This window comes from Rousettus aegyptiacus, unplaced genomic scaffold (assembly GCF_014176215.1).
Source record: "Rousettus aegyptiacus isolate mRouAeg1 unplaced genomic scaffold, mRouAeg1.p scaffold_m13_p_1, whole genome shotgun sequence".
In the NCBI taxonomy this organism is placed as follows: Eukaryota; Metazoa; Chordata; class Mammalia; order Chiroptera; family Pteropodidae; genus Rousettus; species Rousettus aegyptiacus.
In genome coordinates, this window is record NW_023416284.1 from 8,782,397 (window position 1) to 8,803,558 (window position 21,162).

General features: G+C 47.9%; 1 protein-coding gene and 1 pseudogene across 16 annotated transcripts in view; one reads left to right on the top strand and one right to left on the bottom strand.

The window, feature by feature from the left end:
- FHAD1 (forkhead associated phosphopeptide binding domain 1) overlaps positions 1-21,162 on the top strand; it is a 102,898-nt gene that overhangs the window by 6,624 nt on the left and 75,112 nt on the right. For all 16 annotated transcript variants that reach the window (XR_004953429.1, XR_001594871.2, XM_016128365.2 and 13 more), the window contains exons 3-4: positions 11,746-11,952; positions 18,428-18,695. Coding sequence is in view for 14 of the 16 variants with exons in the window: in XM_016128365.2 (XP_015983851.2) it covers positions 11,746-11,952; positions 18,428-18,695 (475 nt within the window). In the remaining 2 variants the exon portion in view is untranslated. The remainder of the gene's footprint in view (positions 1-11,745; positions 11,953-18,427; positions 18,696-21,162) is intronic.
- Positions 6,929-7,047, bottom strand: LOC118605466 (annotated as a pseudogene).

A 21,162-nucleotide genomic window follows, 5' to 3' on the forward strand; every position in this document is an offset into this window, starting at 1 on the left:
AGACAGATCCTCTGCCCAAAGCGTGAATGGATTTGGGAGAGGGGGTTTTAAAAGGGATATGGAGACACAGGTCCATTTGGAAGAACTGAAACCTGCAGACGTGTCACCATTTTCCAATTCGATAAAACAAGACGAGGTGAAAATTGCCCCTTTGGTGACTTCATTGAGCCTTTCTTATTAGAAGAATCACCCTTGATTGGCTATGGACCACCCCAAGGGATAATTCAATAGTCGATTTGTAGTTGCCACTTAGAAGTCATTTCACTAAATAAAGTTCAGAAATACTTATTAATAAAAAGTTGTCCTCGAAATTACCCAAAGCTTACATCTCACAAGGGAAAGAGGCTGTTTGCTTTATTTACTTGAGTAAATCCTAAATAATAAGCAGCCACACTTCTGAAGATTTATACTCATTTGCAAGGCTGACACGTTGTTTTGATTGTCGATGTCAGAATATTTTGACATCATTTACTTTTTCCGATAATGGAAGGTAGTTACCTGCTTATTGTTTTCTAAATATTGGGAGAAAGTAAAGTATAAGGAAGAAAATTAAAGTCACTTGTAATCATCTGGCTCCACGGAAGTCGATAATTGATATTTATAGGGTTTGGCCCTCCAGACTTTTTTTCCCTGCCCTGTAAGGAGTTTGGTTCCCTGACAGCAATAGGAAGCCTGTGGCAGCCAGCCTGGCTTTGGCTGTTGTCATCACTCATTCAGCCCACAAATATTTACCTGGAGCCTCGGCACCGAGGCAGTCCCGGGGACGTAGCAACGGCGGAATCGGGCCTGGTTCCTACAGTCAGGAAACTGCTGGGAGACAGAGAAGTCAGTCAGAGATCCCACAAAGGCCCGTGCAGTTCCATGCCAACCCTGGGGCTCCAAAGGAAAGGAATAAGAGGACAAGGTGGGACTTAACTAGACGAGGGGCTCAGCAACGGCATGTGCAAAGGCCCTGGGGTGAAAGAGCATATTGGAAGCTCAAGGGACCAAGAGAAAACCAGTGTGTCCTAAGGAAGAGTGGGAAGGAGGAGGGCTAAGAGACGTGTGGGCCTCCTTCGCGCCACGTGAGGATTCTCACCTTCATCTGAAGAGTAATGAGAAGAAGGCACCGAAGGGTTTCCAGCAAGGGGGAGAGCTGCATTTTGAACTGACCGTCTGGGCTGCCACATGCAGACTGGCAGGCAGCTCCGTTCAGAATCTCCCCTCTCCCATTGCGCATAGCTGGGAAGCCCTGGCCTTGCTCATTTCAGAGCCAAGTCTTATAATTTATTTGATCCGATATGGCTTGTGAACAGTAATTTTTAGAGCTGGATGTCGACACTATTTAAATTTCACTGAGAAAGGGGCTCAATTCTTCCAGAATGAAGAAACGCCGAAAGCCAAAGGTTGTCGAATTTTTCACCTGTATAAAAGTACCTGTTAAACATGAACCTCTGGAATGAAAGAGCATATTCTGACCCAGCGGGTTTGGGGCGAGGCCCAGGAATCCTCACGGTCCCATGCTCCCCAGGTTCCAGGCGGGGTGTGGCATCCTGTGGAGCACATTTCGAGAGCCCCCATCAGGGTCCCCTCCCTCGCCCTCCTTGATCACCTGCGTTTCTTCTCTTTTGATGTCGTGGGAGCTCCTGTTTGCGGGGCCAGGGCGCTATTTCAATAAACTTTGTTTGGAGGAATAGAGAAGCGAAAGGTTAACAGTGGAGAGCTGGCTGAATCCAGCCCCTCGCCAGGAATCCACCGCCCCCCCCCCCACTGGGGAGGTTCCGGGATCCCCTTAAAGATGAAGCTATAGGACAAACCAAGACGGCACGGTGTAGTGGCCGGGAGGGTGGAGATGGAGGAGGAATGCCGGGGACAAAATGACAGGGGGGCGAAGTGCCCGTGCCGGCACCTCTGCCTTTGCGAACAGCCTCCTGCCAGCTGGCTCCTCACCGCTGGAACAGTCTCTCGAGCACGCGTCAGCCCGTTGCCAGGCGGGATCCGGGTCATGGGGCAAGCTGATCTAGCAGGCACACCAGAACCCATACAGCCACACGACTCTTGTCCCTTTGCCTGGCGCACCTGCCAGTTCTGGGCCGCCTCTTCAAAAAGAACCATCGGAGCCCACGCCGTAATCTTCTTTATTATTATCAAACAAGGCCACCGCGATTGTCCTGTTTACCTCATTTCTCGGGCGTATGGGTACGTGTGCCGCGTCAAAGGGCGTACACATCTGTAGTGCTGATGGACGCTGCCACGTTGCCCACCAGAGGTTGACACATGCGGTCAGTGTCCCAGCAGCACTGGGAGTCTGTTTGCACCTCCCTCCCCAGCCTAGTGTGTTGTCCACCCATTGGATTTTTGCTGGTCTAGGAGCTATCTCTGTCATTTTAATTTGTGTTTCTCTATTACAAGTGAGCTTTTTGCTTTGTGAGGATTCTTACCCATCTCGGGCTCCGTGGGGAGATCCGCAGAAAGGAACAGGCCCGAGGGTGCAATGGTCTGCTCTGTCTGCACTCAGAAGCTCGCCTTCCTGCCTGGGTTCGCCCCACATTCACCCCAGGCTCCACCCAGAGTGTATTTGCTCTAGGCAGCCAACCCATCTGGTCTCTTCAGCCCTTGGGGAAACTCTCTTCTCCCCTGTTGTTGGGGAACTGGCAGCTGGAAATGGGGGCCGGCTTCATGGGTGTGGGCCCAGCAGGTATGGGCCCAATTTCCCTTTGGCAGGTGGAAGGCTTCCAAGAGGAAAAAAGGAGAAGGGATAGATGGTCACCTTATTTTTCTCTTCTGTTTATTGTGGTAAAAGACACAGAGCATAACATTTACCTTCTTAACCATTAAGTACACACAGTTCAGCGGTACTGAATACATTCGCGGTGCTGTGAAACCATCTCCCCCACTCTTCTTAACTCTTTCCATCTTGCAAAACTGAAACTCAGTGGCCCTGCCCACTCCCCCAACCCCTGGCAGCCACCAGCTCATGAACCATCCCTATGAATGTAACTACCCTAGATAACCTCATGTAAGTAGAATCATCCAGTATTTGTCCTTTCGTGTCTGGCTTATTTCGCTTAACATAATGTCCTGAAGTTTCATTCGCATTATAGCATGTGTCAGGATTTCCTTCTTCTTAAAGACTGAATAAATACTCCATCATATGTATCTACCACATTTCGTGTATCCATTCATCCGTGGTTGGACACCGGGTCGTTTTCCCTTCTTGGCGATTGTGACGTTGCTGTGAACGTGGGCATACAAACCTCTCTCCGAGCCCGGCTCTCAGTTTGTCGCGTAAACGCAGACGTCAACTTGCTGGGTCACAGGATAATTGTATTTTTAGCTTTTTGAGGAGCTGCCGTACTGTTCTCAGTAGCATTCCCACCAACAGTACACAAGGGCTGTACCCACCGACACCGGTGTTATTGTTGTTGTTTGTTGTTGTTTTGACAGCAGCCATTCTGATGGATGTGAGGTTAAAGGTCATAACTTTTTGAAAACACAAATAATACAAACAGCTACAGCACACGTTTATAGGCTACTCAAAGTGTCTCGCGTGGTCTTTAACATAGGCTACGTCAGTTCTGTGTGTGCATTTACAGAATTACGTCCTCAAACAATCCCTTGGGGTAGGGACTACTATTACCATTTTAATGCTCATTTTAAGATGTGGAAATGGGTCTCAGAACGGTTCAGTAACTGGCCCAAAGTCACATAGTCAGGGGATTGGGGAGGCTGACCCAAAGCTTCTAAAGAAAGAAACTTCATTCTTTGGGTGTAAATGTAGCTTTGGGAAACATCTAAAAAAAAAAATCTAAATATCTGAAAATCCCTGTGCATTAACTGAGATCATAAGGTAGTCCACTGAGCTAGGGGATTTCTAGTGTGAAATCCGAAATGAGAGTTGTCAGTGAAACATGAAATCAATTTTCGTGTGGTTCTCATTCACGCAGGAAACCGGGGTGGCGCCATCTAGTGAGCGATTGGAGTAAAGAGGGAATGCAGACCTGGCGCTTTCCAAGGACCACACTTGGGGCTGTAAATTGAGGCCCCACAGGGACCCTGTCGGAGGGTGAGAGGGTGCCCCAGAGTAGACTAGGCTTGAGCTGCCTCTATAAAGAGAAGCCTGGGGACTTACCAGGCAGAGCAGGCAGGAGAGGCCGCCCCCGATGTTGAGAGAGCCCGAGTTAAACTCCGGAGGTGTTTGGTGAACCATGCCTCCGGGGAGAAAAGAGCTAGACGGCATGTTGGTGGCAGTGTGCTGGTGGCAGGCGACCTCACAGGGTGATCGGCTCGTTGGTTCCTAACTGGGCAGGCCGGTCCTGGTGGGCGGTCACGCCCCAGGCCTGTAACTTCTTTAGTGAAAGGTTTTAAGCCAGCTCTGCACATTGTTCTGTTGCATCTAGGTGAACACAGCTTTGAAAGGCCAGAAGTAATACCCTTCGAAGGGGTATTAACCCTCTAGAGAGCATTCGATCTTGTTAACTGTCCTATAATCCAGCCCCCCTCCCAGCCCCCCCATCCTCTAAACCGCCCCCCCCCCCATGTATTCTTCCTTCCCTTCCCTCCTCAATTTCAAATACATAAAAGAAGTTGCAAAACTGTAATTCTCCAGAGCATTTGAGATCTTGCTCCCGGGCATATGTCGTCAGTTTGGCTCAAATAAGCTCATTAAAAATTCTCTACAGGCTCGGACGTTCTTTCTTCAACAGTGTAAAATGTAAGCCGGGCTAAGTGTTTAACATTTAACTTGTTTGAAGATGGAACCTCCCCCCTGAAAAGGCTTTTGCGCTGGGAAGGAATTAATGATCTTTGTTATGTAGGTGGGAGATCAGATAGAGCAGCCCCTAGAACAGAGCGGTCAGACGGGTACCCAGGGCACTGGATGGCTGGTTTGGAGCCTGGTTCTGCCTTTGTCAGTTTCAGGGTCTCAGGCAGCCATTCCCTGTTGAATTTCTATACGTATGTGAAGAGGGTGGTTACAGTGGTTATGTTATGAGACTGAATTACTGAGAATTACTGGCGGGGGTAAATATCGTATTTGTAAATATTCTAAATTTTGATTATTGTACTTGCCTTCTGCTTAAAACAACAGAAATGTATTATCCCACGGTCTGAAGGTCAGAAGTCAGGGTAGACTCTGCTGATTCCTCTGCTCTGGGTCACACGAGGCCAAAATCAAGGTGTCGGCATCCTGGGCTCCTCTGCAGAGTCGCTAGTGAGAACCTGCTCCCAGGTCCACTCGGGTGGTTTGCAGAATCTAGCCTGTGCAGCTGCGAGCTGAGGTCCCCATCTCCCTGCCGGCTGTCAGGGGCGGTTCTGAGCCTCGAGAGGCCGCCCACGTTCTGCGTCCCATGGCCACCTTCATGTAAAGCCGGCAGCAGCAGGTCAAGTCCTCCTCTGGCTTTGAATCTCCGACCTCTCCAGCCAGAGAACTCCTCTGCCTTCTGGGGCGCCCCTGGGAGTTAGATGAGCCCCACCTTGGATAGTCCAGGATAACCTTCCTCATAAGGTCCTGATTAGTAACCGTCACATCTGCGAAGTCCCTCTTGCCACATAATGGGGCTCCAGGGATCGGGGCGTGGACACCTTTGCAGACCATTCTTTCCACCTCCACCTCCTTTGACACTATCTCTTGCCCAGACTGTTGCCATGGGTGAGAGGGTGGTGATACGGGACTGGTTTGACGGCTTTTCAGGGGACTCAGGAGGGTCAGTGCCAGGGGCCCTGGGAAAAGATGGCCAGGGTGAGCTGGGAGGGTGATGACATCATTAGCGGGAGGGTCACATGGGAGGGTGGAGGCAGGACAGCAAGACTCAAGGTGGCGAGTCAACATCCAGGACTAGGGGGTGGTGTAGCGGCCCCCGCCTGTGGACGGAGTGAGAAGGAAATGCTAGACTCCTGGGGAACGGTGGCATCTGAGGGGCAGACGAAGGGACAGGAGCCGAACATGGAGACCCGGAAGTGGTCAGAGAGGAAGGAGAAGGGTCAGAGAGCCGTCACCAGGCCGGGGAATGTTAAGGGCAGGAGTAACTGACCGTCACTGAGGCTGCCTTGTGCCTGGCACTGTGTTCTTTGTCCTCCCATGTGTGTTAACTCATTTAGACCCTACGAGGTGGGGACCATCACCTCCCTCATTTGGCAGATGAGGACGTTGAGGGATAGACAGGAGAAGCGGCCTTCCTGACGTCACGCGGGGAGGCTTGGGGGGCTGGAAACCCTCTTCTCGTGAGGCCTCGCCCCTCCTCAAGGCTTCCAGGGTCTGGCTGACAGAGGGAAGCCGAGAACTTCCCCTTTGCTTCTCCTCCCAGACTCACTGTCTCACCAGAGCCTCCCGTTCCTGGCATCCTTATTCTTTTGAAAACCCCAGATTTTACTCTTTCTGCATTACATCCGTTTTCTGAGGCAGTGAGGGGGGTGGAGTGAGGGAGGGGATGACCAAGAACTGAAAGGTAAAAAGAAATAGATTAAACACACACACAGTGTATGGAAACACTGAGGGGCTCCATCAAATAGTAGCTTTTAGCAATTTTCCAAGGAAGGGGAGGGAGTAAATGGCCTTACAGGGCAAAACTAGGAAGCTCTCTTTTGGCCTGACATGTGGCAGAACCTACCCCGGTTTTATGGAGTGATTCAAAATTTCCTGCTTTGCTTTGAGTTCTTGATAGTGGCTCTGGCAGCTTTTGAGGAACTGAAAGTAATGAAGCCTGGGAAGAGAAAAACGAGACACAGCACATAGAATTTCTGTCTTTGATGGGTCATCACGGGTTCACAGAGCGCGAAGATCAGTGGGAATGGCGATGAGGAAGACGCAGTGATACTTCCCAAATAACTCGTGTGTTTCAACGGGTTGTTTTGTTTTTTGTTTTTTGTTTTTAGGCAAGGCAACCCTTGGTTGACCTCACAGACTGCAAGGACCTAGTCAGCTAACAATCCCTTATTTTTTATTTTTTTATGCCTACAGCACCTGGTCTTCCAAGGTGGTCTCCCATCCAAGTACTAACCAGGCCTGACCCTGCTTAGCTTCCGAGATCAGACAGGATCGGGCTTGTTCAGAGTGACATGGCCGTAGACTCAACTTTCTTTTTTTTTTTTTTTTAATATATTTTTTAGAACTGTTTTAGGTTTACAGGAAATCGAGCAGATAACATGGAGAATTCCCAAATGCCGACACAGAGCTTCTGTTACTAACATTTTGTGTCAGGGAGGTACATTTCGGTACAGCCGATGAACCAGTACTGATACATTAGGGTTCCATCTTGGTGTTGCAGATTCTGTGGGTTCGGACAAATGAGCAGTGACATGGAGCCACCTTTGCAGCATCATGCAGTGTAGCTGCGCTGCCCGAAAACCCCCCGGGCTTCGTCCACCCTTCCCTCGCCACCTCCACCCGAGCCCCGGGCGACCACTGGTCTTTGTACTGAAAGTAATGAAGCCTTTGTCTCCACAGTTTCATTTTTTCCAGAATTTCGTGCAGTCGAAATCATCCAGCCTCTGCAGTGTGACATCTTGCACTGAGCAATATGTATTTAAGGTTCTTCCATGTGTTTTTATAGCTTGATAGATCTTTTTTTTTTTCCTTTTTATCCTTAACTATGTTTCATTGTGGGCATGAATGTACCACAGTGTATTTATCGAGTCACCTTTTAAAGTCATCTGCGTTGCTTCCAGTTTGGGGCAAAAATGAACAAAGCGGCTATAAATATGTATCCCAAATAAATGAGTCTTGGAACTCAACAATAAGAAAACAAACGACCCAATTTAAAAATGGATGAAAAAATCTGAACAGACACCTCACCAAAGAAGATACACAGATGGCAAATAAGCATTGAAAAGTTGCTAAACATCGTATATCATTAAGAAATTGAAACATGAAATATCTGTTCATTTATTTAGATCTTTGATTTCTTTCATCAATATTTTATTAGTTTTCTTCATATAGATCTTACGCACATTTTGGTAGATTTATACCTACATACTTTTTTTTTTTTAATGCTAATGTAAATGGTGTTGTGTTTTCAATTTAAAATTCCAGTTGTTCCTTACTGGTATATAGGAAAACAATCGATTTTTGTATATTAACCTGTATCCTGCAACCTTGCTGTAACTCTGCTCATCAGTTCCAGGAGTTTGGGGATGTCGTTCTTGATTCTTTGGAATTTTCTACGCAGGTAATCATGTCATCTGCAAAGACAGTTTTATTTCTTCCTTCTCCGTTAAGTATGCCTTGCCTTTCCTTTCTTGTCTTATTGCATTAGCTAGGACTTCCAGCATGACGAAAAGGAGGGGCGAAGGGGGTCGTCCCTGCCTTGTTCCTGATCTTGGTGGGAAAGTGTGTAATTTCTCGCCATTAAGTCCGATGTTAGCTTTAGGGTTCTTCTTGCTGTTCCTTATCAGGTTGAGGAATTTCTCCCTTTTAATCCTAGTTTGCCAAGTGTTTTTTGTTTTGTTTTTTTTTTTTAAATCAGGAATTGGTGTTAGAGTTGGTCAAATGCTCTTTCTTCATCTGTTGATATGATAATGTGGTCTCTTTTCATTACCCTGTTGATGCGATGGATTACATTGAATGATTTTCAGATGTTTTTGCCAGCTTTGCATACCTATAATAAATCCCATTTGGTTGTGGTATATAATTCTTTTTACACATTGTTGGGTTCAATTTGCGAATATTTTGCTGAGGATTTCACATCCGTGTTCATGAGAGATACTGGTCTGTAGTTTTGCTTCCTCGTAATATCTTTATCTTGTTCTGGTATCAGAGTAACGCAGGCCTCATAGAATGAGGCAGAACGTGTTCGCTCTGCTTCTCTTTTCTGGATGAGATCGTAGACACCTGGTATCATTTCTTCCTGAAATGTTTGATAGAATTCATCAGTCTGGGCCTGGTGCTTTCTGTTTCGGAAGGTTATTAATTATTGATTCAAATGCTTTAATAGATATGGGCCTATTCAGATTATCTAGTTCTCCTTTTATGAGTTTTGATAGACTGTATCTTTCAACAAATTAGTCCGTTTCATCTAAGTTATTGAATTTGTGAACATAGATTTGTTCATAAAATCCTTTACTCTCCTTCAACGCCTGTGAGATCAGTAGTGATAGCCTCTCTTTCATTTCTAATCTTAGTAATTTATATCTTCTCTGTTTCCTTGGTTAGCCTGCCAGAGACCTGTCAGTCTTTTCAAAGAACTAGCTTTTGGCTTCATTGATTTTTCTCTGTTGTTTTACTGTGTTTGATTTCATTCATTTCTGCTCTCATTGTTATTCTTTTTCCTCCGTTTGTGTTAGGCTTATATTGCTGTCTTTTCTCTAGTTTCCTAAGATGGAAGCTCAGATGATTGATTTTAGATCTTTCTTCTTTCTCTAATATATGCATTCAATGCTGTAAATTTCCCTCGAAAACTCTGCTTTTGCTGCATCCCACCAACTTTTATAAGCTGTATTTCCATTTTCTTAGTTCAAGATAATTATTTATTTATTTATTTATTTATTTTGAGACTACTTCTTTGATCCATGTGCCATTTAGAAGTATGCTGTTTAATCTCCAACTATTTTGGAATTTTCCAGCTATCTTCCCACTGTTGGTTTCTAGTTTAACTTCATTGTAATCTGAGAATATTTTTTCCATAATTTTTCTCCTTTTAAATTTGTTGAGGTGTGTTTCGTGGACCAGAATGTGGTCTGCCTTCGTGAATGTTCCACATGAGCTTGAGAAGAACATATATTTTGTTGTCGTGGGAGGAAATAGTCTATAAATGTCAATTAGGTCCAGTTGATTGATGGTCCTGTTCAGTTTAACTTTATCCTCACTAATTTTCTGCAGGGTCTGCTACTGATAGTGGGACGTTGAAGTCTCCAGCTATCAAAATGGATTCGTCTGTTTTTCCTTGCAGTTCTATCAGTTTTTGCCTCACACATTCTGACACTTTATTGTGAGATACATACGCGTAAAAGATGGGTATGTCTTTCTGGAGAATTGACCCCCCTTTTTCATTTTATAACTCCCCTCTTTATCCCTGATAACTTCCCTTTCTTTGAAGTCTGCTTTATATGAAATTAATATGGCTACTCTTGCTTTCTGTGTTTTGGCACACAATATTTTGAGTGTCAAAGTGATAGGAATTCACAGACATGGTTCCATAGCGTAGCGGTTAGCATGTCTGCTTTACATGCAGAAGGGCCTGGGTTTTAGCCACAGTCCATGGTCTACGGCCATGCCACCTGAACAAGCCTAATGTCTAATCGTGGAAGCTAAACAGGGTCAGGCCTGATTAGTACTTGGGTGGGGGACCACATAGGAAGACCAGGTGCTGTAGCCATAAATAATAATAATAAATAAATAAATTAGATAAAAGAAATTCACGAAGTGGGTAGAAACACAGACATATGAATCAGGAAGACCTGGGAACAAGCCAGGCTAGCCACGCTGGATGACTTTGGGCAAATTTAATAATTCTGTGCCTCAGTTTCCTTATCTACAAAAAGAAGGCCTATCCCTTCGGACTATTGTGAAGACGAAATGGCATGATGCCATAAAGCACTTGGCGAATTTCCTGGCATGTGATGTTAATATATTCTACTAATGTTTTGGTTATTAAATTATGGGACTTTAGCATAGATTTCCAAGTGCAGGTACTCTTTGTATGAAAGTTAAATGAGACACTGTGAGAAGATACACTTAGGAAATAATTTCAAAGTCTTGGGCTAGAGTAGATGTCTCGTAGGCAGTGTCTTCAAAAAGACAGATGACTTCACGTGTGCCCTGCAGCCCTTCTTGTTAACGTGATTATGGGGGAGGCTTCTCCCCCCACTGCTGATTCACAGACGCACTGTCTGGGATCTCTTTCTTTTGGGGAAACGTTGTGACACCAGGCGCCTTGGGTTAGATGAATTCTGACAGGCTTTTAAGAAGCAACAGAAATAACTAATCACATGGGAAACTCTTCATTGTACGTCAAGGTTTTTTCAAAGGTAATTGTAAGACTGTGTTGTGTGGCATGATCTCAATTTTGTTTAAACTTTTTCAAAAGATTGTAAGCATCAAAACAAAAGACTTTTTTAAGGCACTCTGCAGCCTCCGAGCCTTGTAACCTCGGCCAGGGTTCTGTGTATGTAGGCTTCTCAGCACTGTGTGGCATTGAGAGACGAATATTTATCTGTAATGTCTTCTTTGTACTTTTCCCTAGTTCTCATTTTCTGCAATATTAAGAAAAACATGTTATTTTTCAAATGAATAGAACGGACTAATGAACATCAATCATGACAAAACCTCCCCTTAACATACTCTATTCCATGAACTCGGCATTTTCCTTGCAGGAAAATGGACAGTTGTCACTTGCCAGCTGACCTCTCTGGTTAGTGTTTGGGCCGTTTTTGCATTCTGTCCTGCCATTCGGAACAACCGAAAGCATACCCGTGCGGAAACAGAATCAGAAAATGGCCAGTTGCCTAGCCAAGCGCATGCCCATTCAGACTCCCCTGAGTCCCTTCGGCCTCTCTGTCGCCTGATTCCCCACCCAGCAAACTTGGACGCCTGAGTCTGGAGTCAGAGAGAGCACACACCCCAGCTTCCCCATGCACTGGCTGTGTGACCTCCGGCAAGTCACTCAACCTCTCCGACCCTCAGCATCTCCCTTTCTAAACGAGGTTTGTGGTGACGGTCCAGCCAGGTGAGGCACCCGGCACGTTCTGGCACCCAGTGACACCGGTAGACGTTAGGGGGCCCGGCGTCGTTCTCGTCTTCCTGACAGTGACCCTCGTCCTCCTCCATTGCAGTCGGCTGACATCGACAACCATCACGCGCTCATCGAGTACAGCGAGGCCGAGGGCAGCTTCGTGCTCCAGGACTTCAACTCCCGCCATGGCACCTTCGTCAACGAGTGCCACATTCAGAACGTGGCGGTGAAGCTGTTACCCGGAGACGTCCTGAGGTTCGGGTCTGGAGGGCTGACCTACGAACTAGTCATCGAAAACCCACCCTCGGTGAGTCCAGGCTCCCCCGCGAGGGAGTGCGGGCGGAGGTGCTGTGCCTTGTCGCCTTCTGTGCAGCCCGAGGCTCCGAGACAGCCACGGGTGGAGCTCGGTCGGTCTCACGCTGCGCGCGCGCCGGCAGCCACCAGACCAAACGCTGCGAAGTTCAGAACCGCCTGGGTGGGTCCTGGGAGGAGCGGGTCCTCGCGCCCCCTTCTGGGCATTTTGTGGAATTACATGGGAGGGTTTTCTAGGAGCCGGCACAGAACTCAAAGGTTTTCCTGACAACGTGAAGCTTGGTAGGGGGAGGTGGAAAGCAGCTGTGTGCTTTTGAAAACTCAGAGGAAGATGCTTCCTTGCTAGGCAGATGCAGCTGCCTAGGTTTGTGACCTCAGCCAGGGTTCTTTGTATGCCAGGGCTTCTCAACATTGTGCGGCATTGGGAGAATGTCTGTCTGTAAAGTGTGTAGGTCAGCGTCCGACCTCAAGCAGATGCGCACCATGCGCCAGGTGCTTTATACCCTGAGTCAGAGGTGTTCCTGGGATCATGGCCAAAAGCATGGCCCAGTTTAAGCTGAATGTAACGCAAAACTTGCCCTCCAAAGCTCAGCCACACGGAAAACATGGTTCGCCAGGGCGGCGGGCTGGTACAGTGGTCAGGGGCACAACCTCTGGTCAGAATCCCAGCTCGGCCACTTACTCACTCTGTGTGCTCTGGAGCACGCCGCTGGACCTCTCGGGACCGCGGTTTCCTCACCCACAAGATGGGGCCAGTGGCAGCAGTGGCCTTGCAGGCTCACTTCGAGGGCTGGAAAAGATGATTATAATGGCACAACTCCTAACACAGCGCCCATAATTACCACCTGTCCTCTGTGTCCCAGAGAGGTGGCATGCTTATTTTATCTCACTCCCCACCACCCAGAACGCCACATGAACTCAGATCTCTCAGCTTAAAATTCTTTCTGGGATAAGGCTCTGGGCAGAATCCTGGGGCTTGAGGCCACGGAAGGCCCTAAATGTGCACCCCCAAAAAGATCAAGGGTATCCCACAGGCCGCACCAGCCGTGAGACCACGTCCATCACCTCTGGCTCTGAAAATCTGAGGTGGTTTTTTACCTGCCTCTGCTCAGATGACTTATCCTCCTTGGACCAAAATTAAAGTGTGTTTGGCAGCCCTGGGCAGGGGCTCCTGACCCGGTAGGGCTGAACTGGGGTTCTCGCCACAGCTTCTAAGACTCCCCCACATCAGAATCATGTAGAGAGTGAACCAACAATGCAGGTCCCAGGCCTCGCTCCAGGCCTGGGGACTCAGACTTGGATTTGCCAGATAAAATACAGGACACCAATTAAATTCGAATCTCCGGTAAAGAAAAATCATATTTTAGTATAAGTAGGTCCCAAATATTGCTTAAAAAAATTCGGTGTTTGTCTGAAATTCAAATTAATTGAGTACCCTATGTTTTATTTATTATAGATTATTTATTCATGTGTTTATGTAAATCTGACAACCCTACATACACCCCTGGGAGCAGGGCCTGAGGATATGCATTCTCACAAGTCCCCCAGTGATTCTGATGCACCCCCAACAGAAGGGAAACCCAAATTTAGAATAATTTGTGTGGTGTATTTACAGATTTGTTTAGGGACCAGAGGAAATGGAATTTTAAACCCCCTGTCTATAATTCTCAGTTTGTGAAGTTTGAGTCTTTGTTTCTATAACATGTCTGATTACGAGAATTTTTCTGGAATGTTCAGAAAAGGTACAGGCTCCCAGGCCCCCTCCCTGGGAAATTCTGATTTTATGGCTTACCAGTAGGGGCAAGGGGTAAACAATATCTGCATTCTTTTTTCTTTTTTTCCTACATAGTTGTTGAAAACTTATTTATAGGGGCGCAAAATTCAAAATCTAAATGCTCATCTAAAGGGGGCATTGTTTAATACAATATTACGAGTTCATTCACGCATGGAATTCTGTACTTCTCTCTTGAAAAACAGCTTTATCGAGATATAACTGACACAATAAACTGGTCACATTTAAAGCGTATGATCTGATAGGCTGCCGCGTGCGTGCACACCTGTGAAACCGTCACCGCATGCACGACAGTGAACATGTCCGTCATCTCCAAAAGGCTCCTCGTGAATGCATGCCTTCGCCTGCTTGCTTTTAACAGCTTCAGTGACGTGTAATTTACATAACATAACCTTTGCCCATTTTAAGCGTGTAATTCAGTCAATTTTAGTATATTTACAGAGTTACACAGCCGTCACTACAATCCACTTCCAGACCATTTCTATGCATGTCATCCCCTCCCCCCACCAAAGAATCCTTGGAGGTACTTAGCTTTTTTGTTTATTTTTAATTTTTTAAATCATGATAAAATACACATCAAATGTACCATCTTGACCATGTTTAAGTGTACAGTTCAGTGGCATTAAATACAGTCTCATTCACATCTCCAGAACTTTTTCATCTTCCCAAACTGAAACTCTACGTTAAAGAAAAACTCCCTCTTCCTCCCCCCACCCCAGCCACCTGTTCTTTCTGCCTCTGTGAATTCGAGCACTCTCGGTGCCTCGTGTCAGTGGACTCTTACGGTATTTGTCCTTCTGTGACGGGGTCGTTTCACTTAGTCCTCAGGGTTCTTCCACGTTGTAGCACGCGTCAAAATTTTATTCCTTTTGAAAGCTGCATAATACTCTGCTGTATGGATAGACCACGTTTTGTTTATCGATTCGTTCATCAGTGGCGACTAGATGAGACCACACGTGTGCAGCACGCGGCGCGGGCTGTGGCACACGCGTGTGGTTCGCCGCCGTAGCATAGTGGTGAGGACTTACGAATGGCAGAGCACGCGCCACGCTCTCCCGGGGCGAGGGCGGCTTTCCCGCCTCTCCCCAGCCTCCGGAGTCCCTGGCAGAATGCCCATGTCCGGTAGGCACTCCAGGCTCAAACGCCCTTGATTTTATTTTTTTTTTTAGAATATCGCATTCAACCTGCATCCTTCACAGGGTTAGAAGCAGATATTGGAGCAGTAACACAAAGAACAAGGAGATAATCTGAAAAAAAAAAAAAAAAAGAAATGGATTGTGATTTCTTGAGTAAATCATTGACCAGTGTTTGTTCAAGCTGATGTGAATTCGGCAGTGGGTATCGATTGTCACAGTTAATCCAGGTGACTGACAACCAGCTATTTTAAAGAGAGTGTGGAAGAAATCAGGAGTATAACATACGCTCCCTCGAAAACGATACAGAAAAACCATAATACCACAGAGAACAGAAGAGGATAAAAAGAAAGAGAAAAGGCATTAGCGTGTATTTTTAAACTAATGTTTCTAAAAACAGGGTTGTTGATAACCAACCTTGACCTCAGGCTTCGTATACCTTCCAATGTAAGCGCAGCCCAGGGCTAGCTTGCAATGTGACTTTTTTTTTTTTAGTTTGCTTTTCCATGCCTGTTTCCTTGTAGTACCAGCAGTACTTCCTGAGAAAACCTTGGTAGGGCAGGTCTGCTAACTTGAGAAAAACAACTTCAACTTGCCAACTACAGCCACCCTCAATCAATAAGCTTTAGAGGAAAAATACTTTATTTTTAGTTTTTGGACCCAAAGAGCCCTTTGGAGTCTCTGCTGCATTTATACATCTTTGGCACTGTCCCCTTTGGGGACTCTGTTGTTAGGGCAACTTGTGCTGCAAGCAACCAGCTCTATCTAGCCCACCTCATGGGGCTGAGAGTTCAGGGTACAACCCCAGCCAGGGCTCGAAACCAGCGCCCCTGTTTATACCCCCATATTCACAGCAGCTCGATCACAGTAGCCAAGAGGTAGAAACAACCCAAGTGCCCATCGATGCCGAAGGGATGAGCACTCCATGGTATGTACAGACAGACAATGGGGTGTCGTTCAGCCTTAAAAAGGAAGGAAATTCCGGCACCTCTCCCAACGTGGATGAACCTTGAGGGCATTATGCTAAGTGAAGTCAGCCGGCCCCAATAGACAAATGCCGTATGATCCCACCTACATGAGGTACCTGGAGTAGGCAAATCCACAGATCGGAGGCAGAGTGCTGGTGACCAGGAACTGGGGGGGCAAGGAATGGAAGCGGTCGTTTAATGGAAATAGAGTTTCAGTTCTGCAAAATAAAAATGTTCTGGAGATCTCACAGCAACGTGAATATACTTAACACCGCTGAACTCTCTATGTAAAAATGGCTGAGATGATACGTTTTATGTGTTATTTACCTCAAGTAAAAAAAAAAATCAAACACTCAGTCTCATGCTGGCTACGGTTCTCAAGATGTTCTCGAGATTGCTCCAGGTCCTGGTATCCAGCCAAGTCTCTCTGGATCTCTTCGGCTCCGATTGAATCCCATACCCCACCACCAAACGAATCACTGTGGCCAGGGAATGTGATTGGCTGATTGCTCAGCCCCGCCCACAATAATTAGCTGAGAGAGGGAGGGAGGGTCCTCAGAATCTCCAAAACAGTTAAGTGGATACTGGCCTGTCCCGGACAGAAGTGGAGCCCTGGAGGCATGCGACATGACCCCTCCGGTTAGTGCCCTTGCAAGTAGTTGGTGGTGAGGCACATTTACCTGAGCACCCCAGCATGAAAGGGAATTCCTAGCGAAGTCTCTAAATTTGTTTTCTAGGAAGCTGGGGTAAAATGCATTAAAATTTACCCCTTCTCACCTTCAGCCCATTCATTCAATAAATCTTCATCAAGCCAATGGGAAAGGTTTAAAGGAACGATTGAGGCAAGACAGCCCCTGGAGAGGGGAAGGAAAGCGGGGGTCAGGGTGGATGGAGAAGTTAGCAGGGCAGGCGCAGGACACCTCACTTCCTAGAGGAAAGAAAATAAGAGAGCACGGCTGGAGAAACCGAGAGGGTGACAGTGGGGAGATTCAGAACTACACAGACAACAGCGGAGGTCTGGAACACCGCCAAGCCTGCTCCTGAGACCGAGGTAAAGTGGGCCGATGTCACTGCGAATGCTGGGACAGACATCCCCAGGCTTGAGTTCCCTGAATGCTGTTCTCACCTACTCCAAGAGAGGGTCCCAGGATCCTTTCCTGACCTTCCCCGGGAAGGACCGTAGCTAAAGGGTTGGTCCAGGAGCCTGGGTGAGCGGGGAACCTTCCTCTGAAGGTACAGGAAGTTCTGAAGACGGGGCTCCCCCATTTTGAAAGTGCTCTGTCCCACTTCTCACTCTGCAGCGCTGAGCTCAGGTTCTCTAGAAGAAATGTGACCCCCTGGGGATTCGCCGTGTGGCCCTACATAGGCGGCGAACTTTTGAACTTAGCTTCCGACTCAGTGGTTTTTTTGGTTTTGGTTTTGGTTTTTTTTTTTTGGCCAGGAGAACTGGGAGGGAGAGGAAGGTGAGAGGAGACAGATCCAGGAGAGACCGAAAGGGAGGGGAGAGAAGAAAGGAGAGAGACAGAGACTCAGAGAGGAAGAGAGAGGAGAGTGAGAGAGGCCGTGAGGCCTCGATCCCCGTTCCCTGCCCACCAGTCCCTGAGTGCCGGGCCGGCTCCTCAACCTCTGCCAGCCTCTCCTGGAAAACAGGGATAAGGAGACATCCTCCCCTGAAGGACTATGGTGAGGAGGAGACAGTGAAGTGCAGTAAATGACAGCACTCACCGATGTCATCGTTTAACCGTCAGGCACAGGGAGAAGCCACTGCTAAGCATTAAACCAAGACAACAGCCAGGCGTCAGAACCTCCTGCTCAGCGTTTGCTTCTCCGTGGTTGCGTGGATTGTGATGTGCTCTTCATCCTGAGTAGCTACAAATATTATATACCCCAGGGCGAGACAAAGAGGGGCTCCCTGGGTAGATATTTATGGAGCATCTGTCGGGAATCAGGTGCGCTGGGTGTTGAGGATCAAAGGTGAGTGAGATGGTCAGGTCCCTGCTCTTGGCTTCGAGGGGCAGATGGAGGAGGAGTGGCGGGCGGGTGCGCAGCGCAGGGCAAGAGAAAGCAGGCCGCGGGGTCCCCGCAGGCTCGCATCTCCGCGACTTGCTCGTTTATTCCGTCAGCCAGTATTTGAAGGCCTGCTCCGTGTGTGCCGGGCCTGTATTCTAGGTGCTGAGGATACATGCCGATCAAGGTAGACCAAAAGCCCTTGTCCTCTGAGAAGTGACATTCTGCCAGCTCGGCAGCTCACCAGCAAATCGAGTATCTTCGGAAGGAAAGTCACTAGGTCTGGCTCAGCCTCAGTCTCATCGAAGAGCGTGGGGTGCATTAAATGAGTTAATGCATGGGAGCTCCTCGGCAGGGCGCCTGTCATGAAGGCTGTGCCCAAGAAATGGTGGTGTGGTACCATGCAGTGAGACCCGTGGTGGGGACCACCATCCCAATCCTGGAAAGAGTCTGGGGGAAGTGACTTAAGAGCCAAGACCTAGGACTGCAAATCACACGGCTGGGACAAAGGGCTGAAGGTCACCCTAGCCAGTCGTCACCTCCCCTGACCCTCCTGTCTGCCCCCGACAGGTCTCCTTCCCATGGGCCAGGGGTCCAACACCTTGGCTACGGCCGCCGCCGCCGTGGGCCACACAGCAGCCAAAGCAGTCACCCTCGCCACCGCAGATGCCCTTTCACCCAGGCCTCCGGCCAGTGCCAGTGCAGAAGAGCTGGTCCCAGGGGTTCCCCAGACCCACCAAGGCCCCGCCTGCCTCCCAGAAGCGGCCCGTGAGTGCCAACGGGAAGATTTTCTCTGTCGTGGTGAACAGCACCCACCGGCCGCCTGTCATCAAGCAAGGTATTTCACAGGTGCTTCTGCCAGTGGCTTAGGGGACGGGCTTGTAGCCGCAAGGATGGGTCTTGCTTTTTGTTTCTTTTCTCTGACTCTAAAAGTAGAACATAGTCAATCGTAGGGGGAAAAAATTGGGATAAACAGGAAATAAGAAAAGAGTTGAAGATCAGCAGTCGCCCTCGTCATCTGATTGTCCCTGTAGACTTCTTGGTGCAAATCCTTCCAGACTTTGCTCTGCCCACATACACACGTTGTCGGCACCTCTCTGATGAGTGCGTGTGCGTGTGTGTGTGTGTGTGTACGCACACGTACGCATACATATGAATGTGTGGCAGGATCTACATTTACACTTTGACTCAGATGTGCAGAAATATTGGTCACTGAAATCCCCTCTTGCCTTAGGAGGTTTTTAAATATTTCATTACCATTTTACAGGCGAACGGACACTGGGGCTTACTGAGGAAAGTGACTTCCCCAGAGGTGACATATTCAGTCTAATCCAGTCTAATGTTTTTCAGTCACTCTTACGCCTGGCTGTCTCCGCGACTGTCCCCCACAGCCTGGCCACTTTGGGGACACACAGCCTTCAGGGTTTCTTCCCCTCGCGCTCTCCGCCGGAAGGCCTCATGGCACGTGGGGAGGAGGCTTCCTGTCTGTCATCGTCCTTGTGACCTCAGCAGCCTCGGCGCCAGAGCAGCCGCGCTGACTTAGTTCCTGGCCTGATTCCTGGGTCTCCTCCAGGGCCTCTGCTTTGAAGGTCCCATTCTCTGTCCTTTGTGTCCCAGCCCCAGCTGCTCTGAGTCTCCAGGTCTCTCAGTGGCTCCACACCTGCCCTGGCCTCGCTCAGGGCCATTCACCTAGTCACCTCCTTCAGCCATGCAAACGACAGTTATTATTATGAAATATACTAAGGAGCAAATGAATCTCTGCAGTTTACATCATCATCATCATCATCATCATCATCATCATCATCATCAAACGCACACTCATGTACCTACCACTCAAGTTAAAAAATTACTCAGCCATTTCCTCCCAACATTTTAATATGAACATTTTCTAACATACCACGAAGTAAAAAGAATTTTCTAGAGAATTCCCCCACATACCTGATTCTACCATTAACAATTTTTTCTGTCCTCTTTATTGCCTGTCTATTGGTCTTTCCATCCTCCTATTCATTCATTAATCCGCCTTTAATTGATGCCTTTCGAAATAAGTTACACACATCTGTAGTCTTCTCCCTAAGTACTTTAGTATGTGTACCATTAACTAGAGTACAACAGTCTTTCTTTTTGATGTAAAATTGTCATGTAATATGTATTAGTTATCAATTGCTGCGTAACGAATTCTCCCCAAATTTAGGAGCCTAAGGCAATAATAAATAAATTAAAGGATTATCTTAGTCCATGCGGGTCAGGAACGTGGCAGCGTCTGAGCTGGGCGGCTCACGGTCCCCTGTTGGGCTGCAGTCATTCGAAGGCTTGACCGGGGCTGGAGAATCTGATTCCAACATGCAGCCCTCACATGGCTGTCAGCAGGAGGTTTCTGCTCCTCGCCACAAAACGACTCTCCAGAGGGCCACTGGAGTGTCCTCACGACATGGCAGTTGGCTCCTCCTGCACAAGCGGACCAAGAGAGCAAGATAGAAATTGCAGTGTCTCTTATGACCAAGCCCCAAAAGTCACTCTCTGTCATTTCTGCAACATCCTGGTGGTTACACACAGTCAGCGTTGTCCAGCGTGGGAGGAGACTGCGCATGGGCCTGAATACCCAGAGGCGAGAATTCTGGACAGTCGTGTCTGAGGCTGGCTACCACACTCTGCCCTCTGGTCCTCAGTGATTCACCCCCCTCTCCCACATGTCAGGGGCCCTCACCCTCTTCCAAGGCCCCCAGAGTCTCACTCCACTACGGCATCGGCTCAAATTCCACAATCTCACCAAACGAAGCTCACGGGTGTAGTTTCGGTTCATTCAGCCTGAGTGCTGTTTCTAGCAATCCGAAGACCCGTGAACTACAGAGACACGTCCCTCTGTCCCTCCCGCCCAACATACATTGGTGGGACAGATACGGCATAACGGCAGCGGGTGCTTCTCTTGTCCAAAAAGGAGAGAGACAGGAAACACACAGGAGGCCCTGGCCCGAAGCAGCTCTGAAATCCAGCCAGGAAAATGTTGGCAGTTTCTGGTTTGGGCTTTTGTCCTGCCCTTCCCCAGGAATGACTGTTCATGGCTCTCGTCTCGACACTCCTGTCCCTTGGTTCTGTCCTCTGAGTTGTTCTTCCTGTTCCATGAAAGAGTAGTATATATTTGCAGCTATAGAATTTATAATCCGCTTCCTGCCCGTAGAAGCATGGGGGTCCACAAGCTCCTCCTTTTACTTTTGTGAGTTTCTGTCAGAAGTTGGCAGTGTTTCTTATTGGGGTTCACCATATTAGGCAAAAGCCATGCCCACAGCTCTCTTCTGAATTCTTTT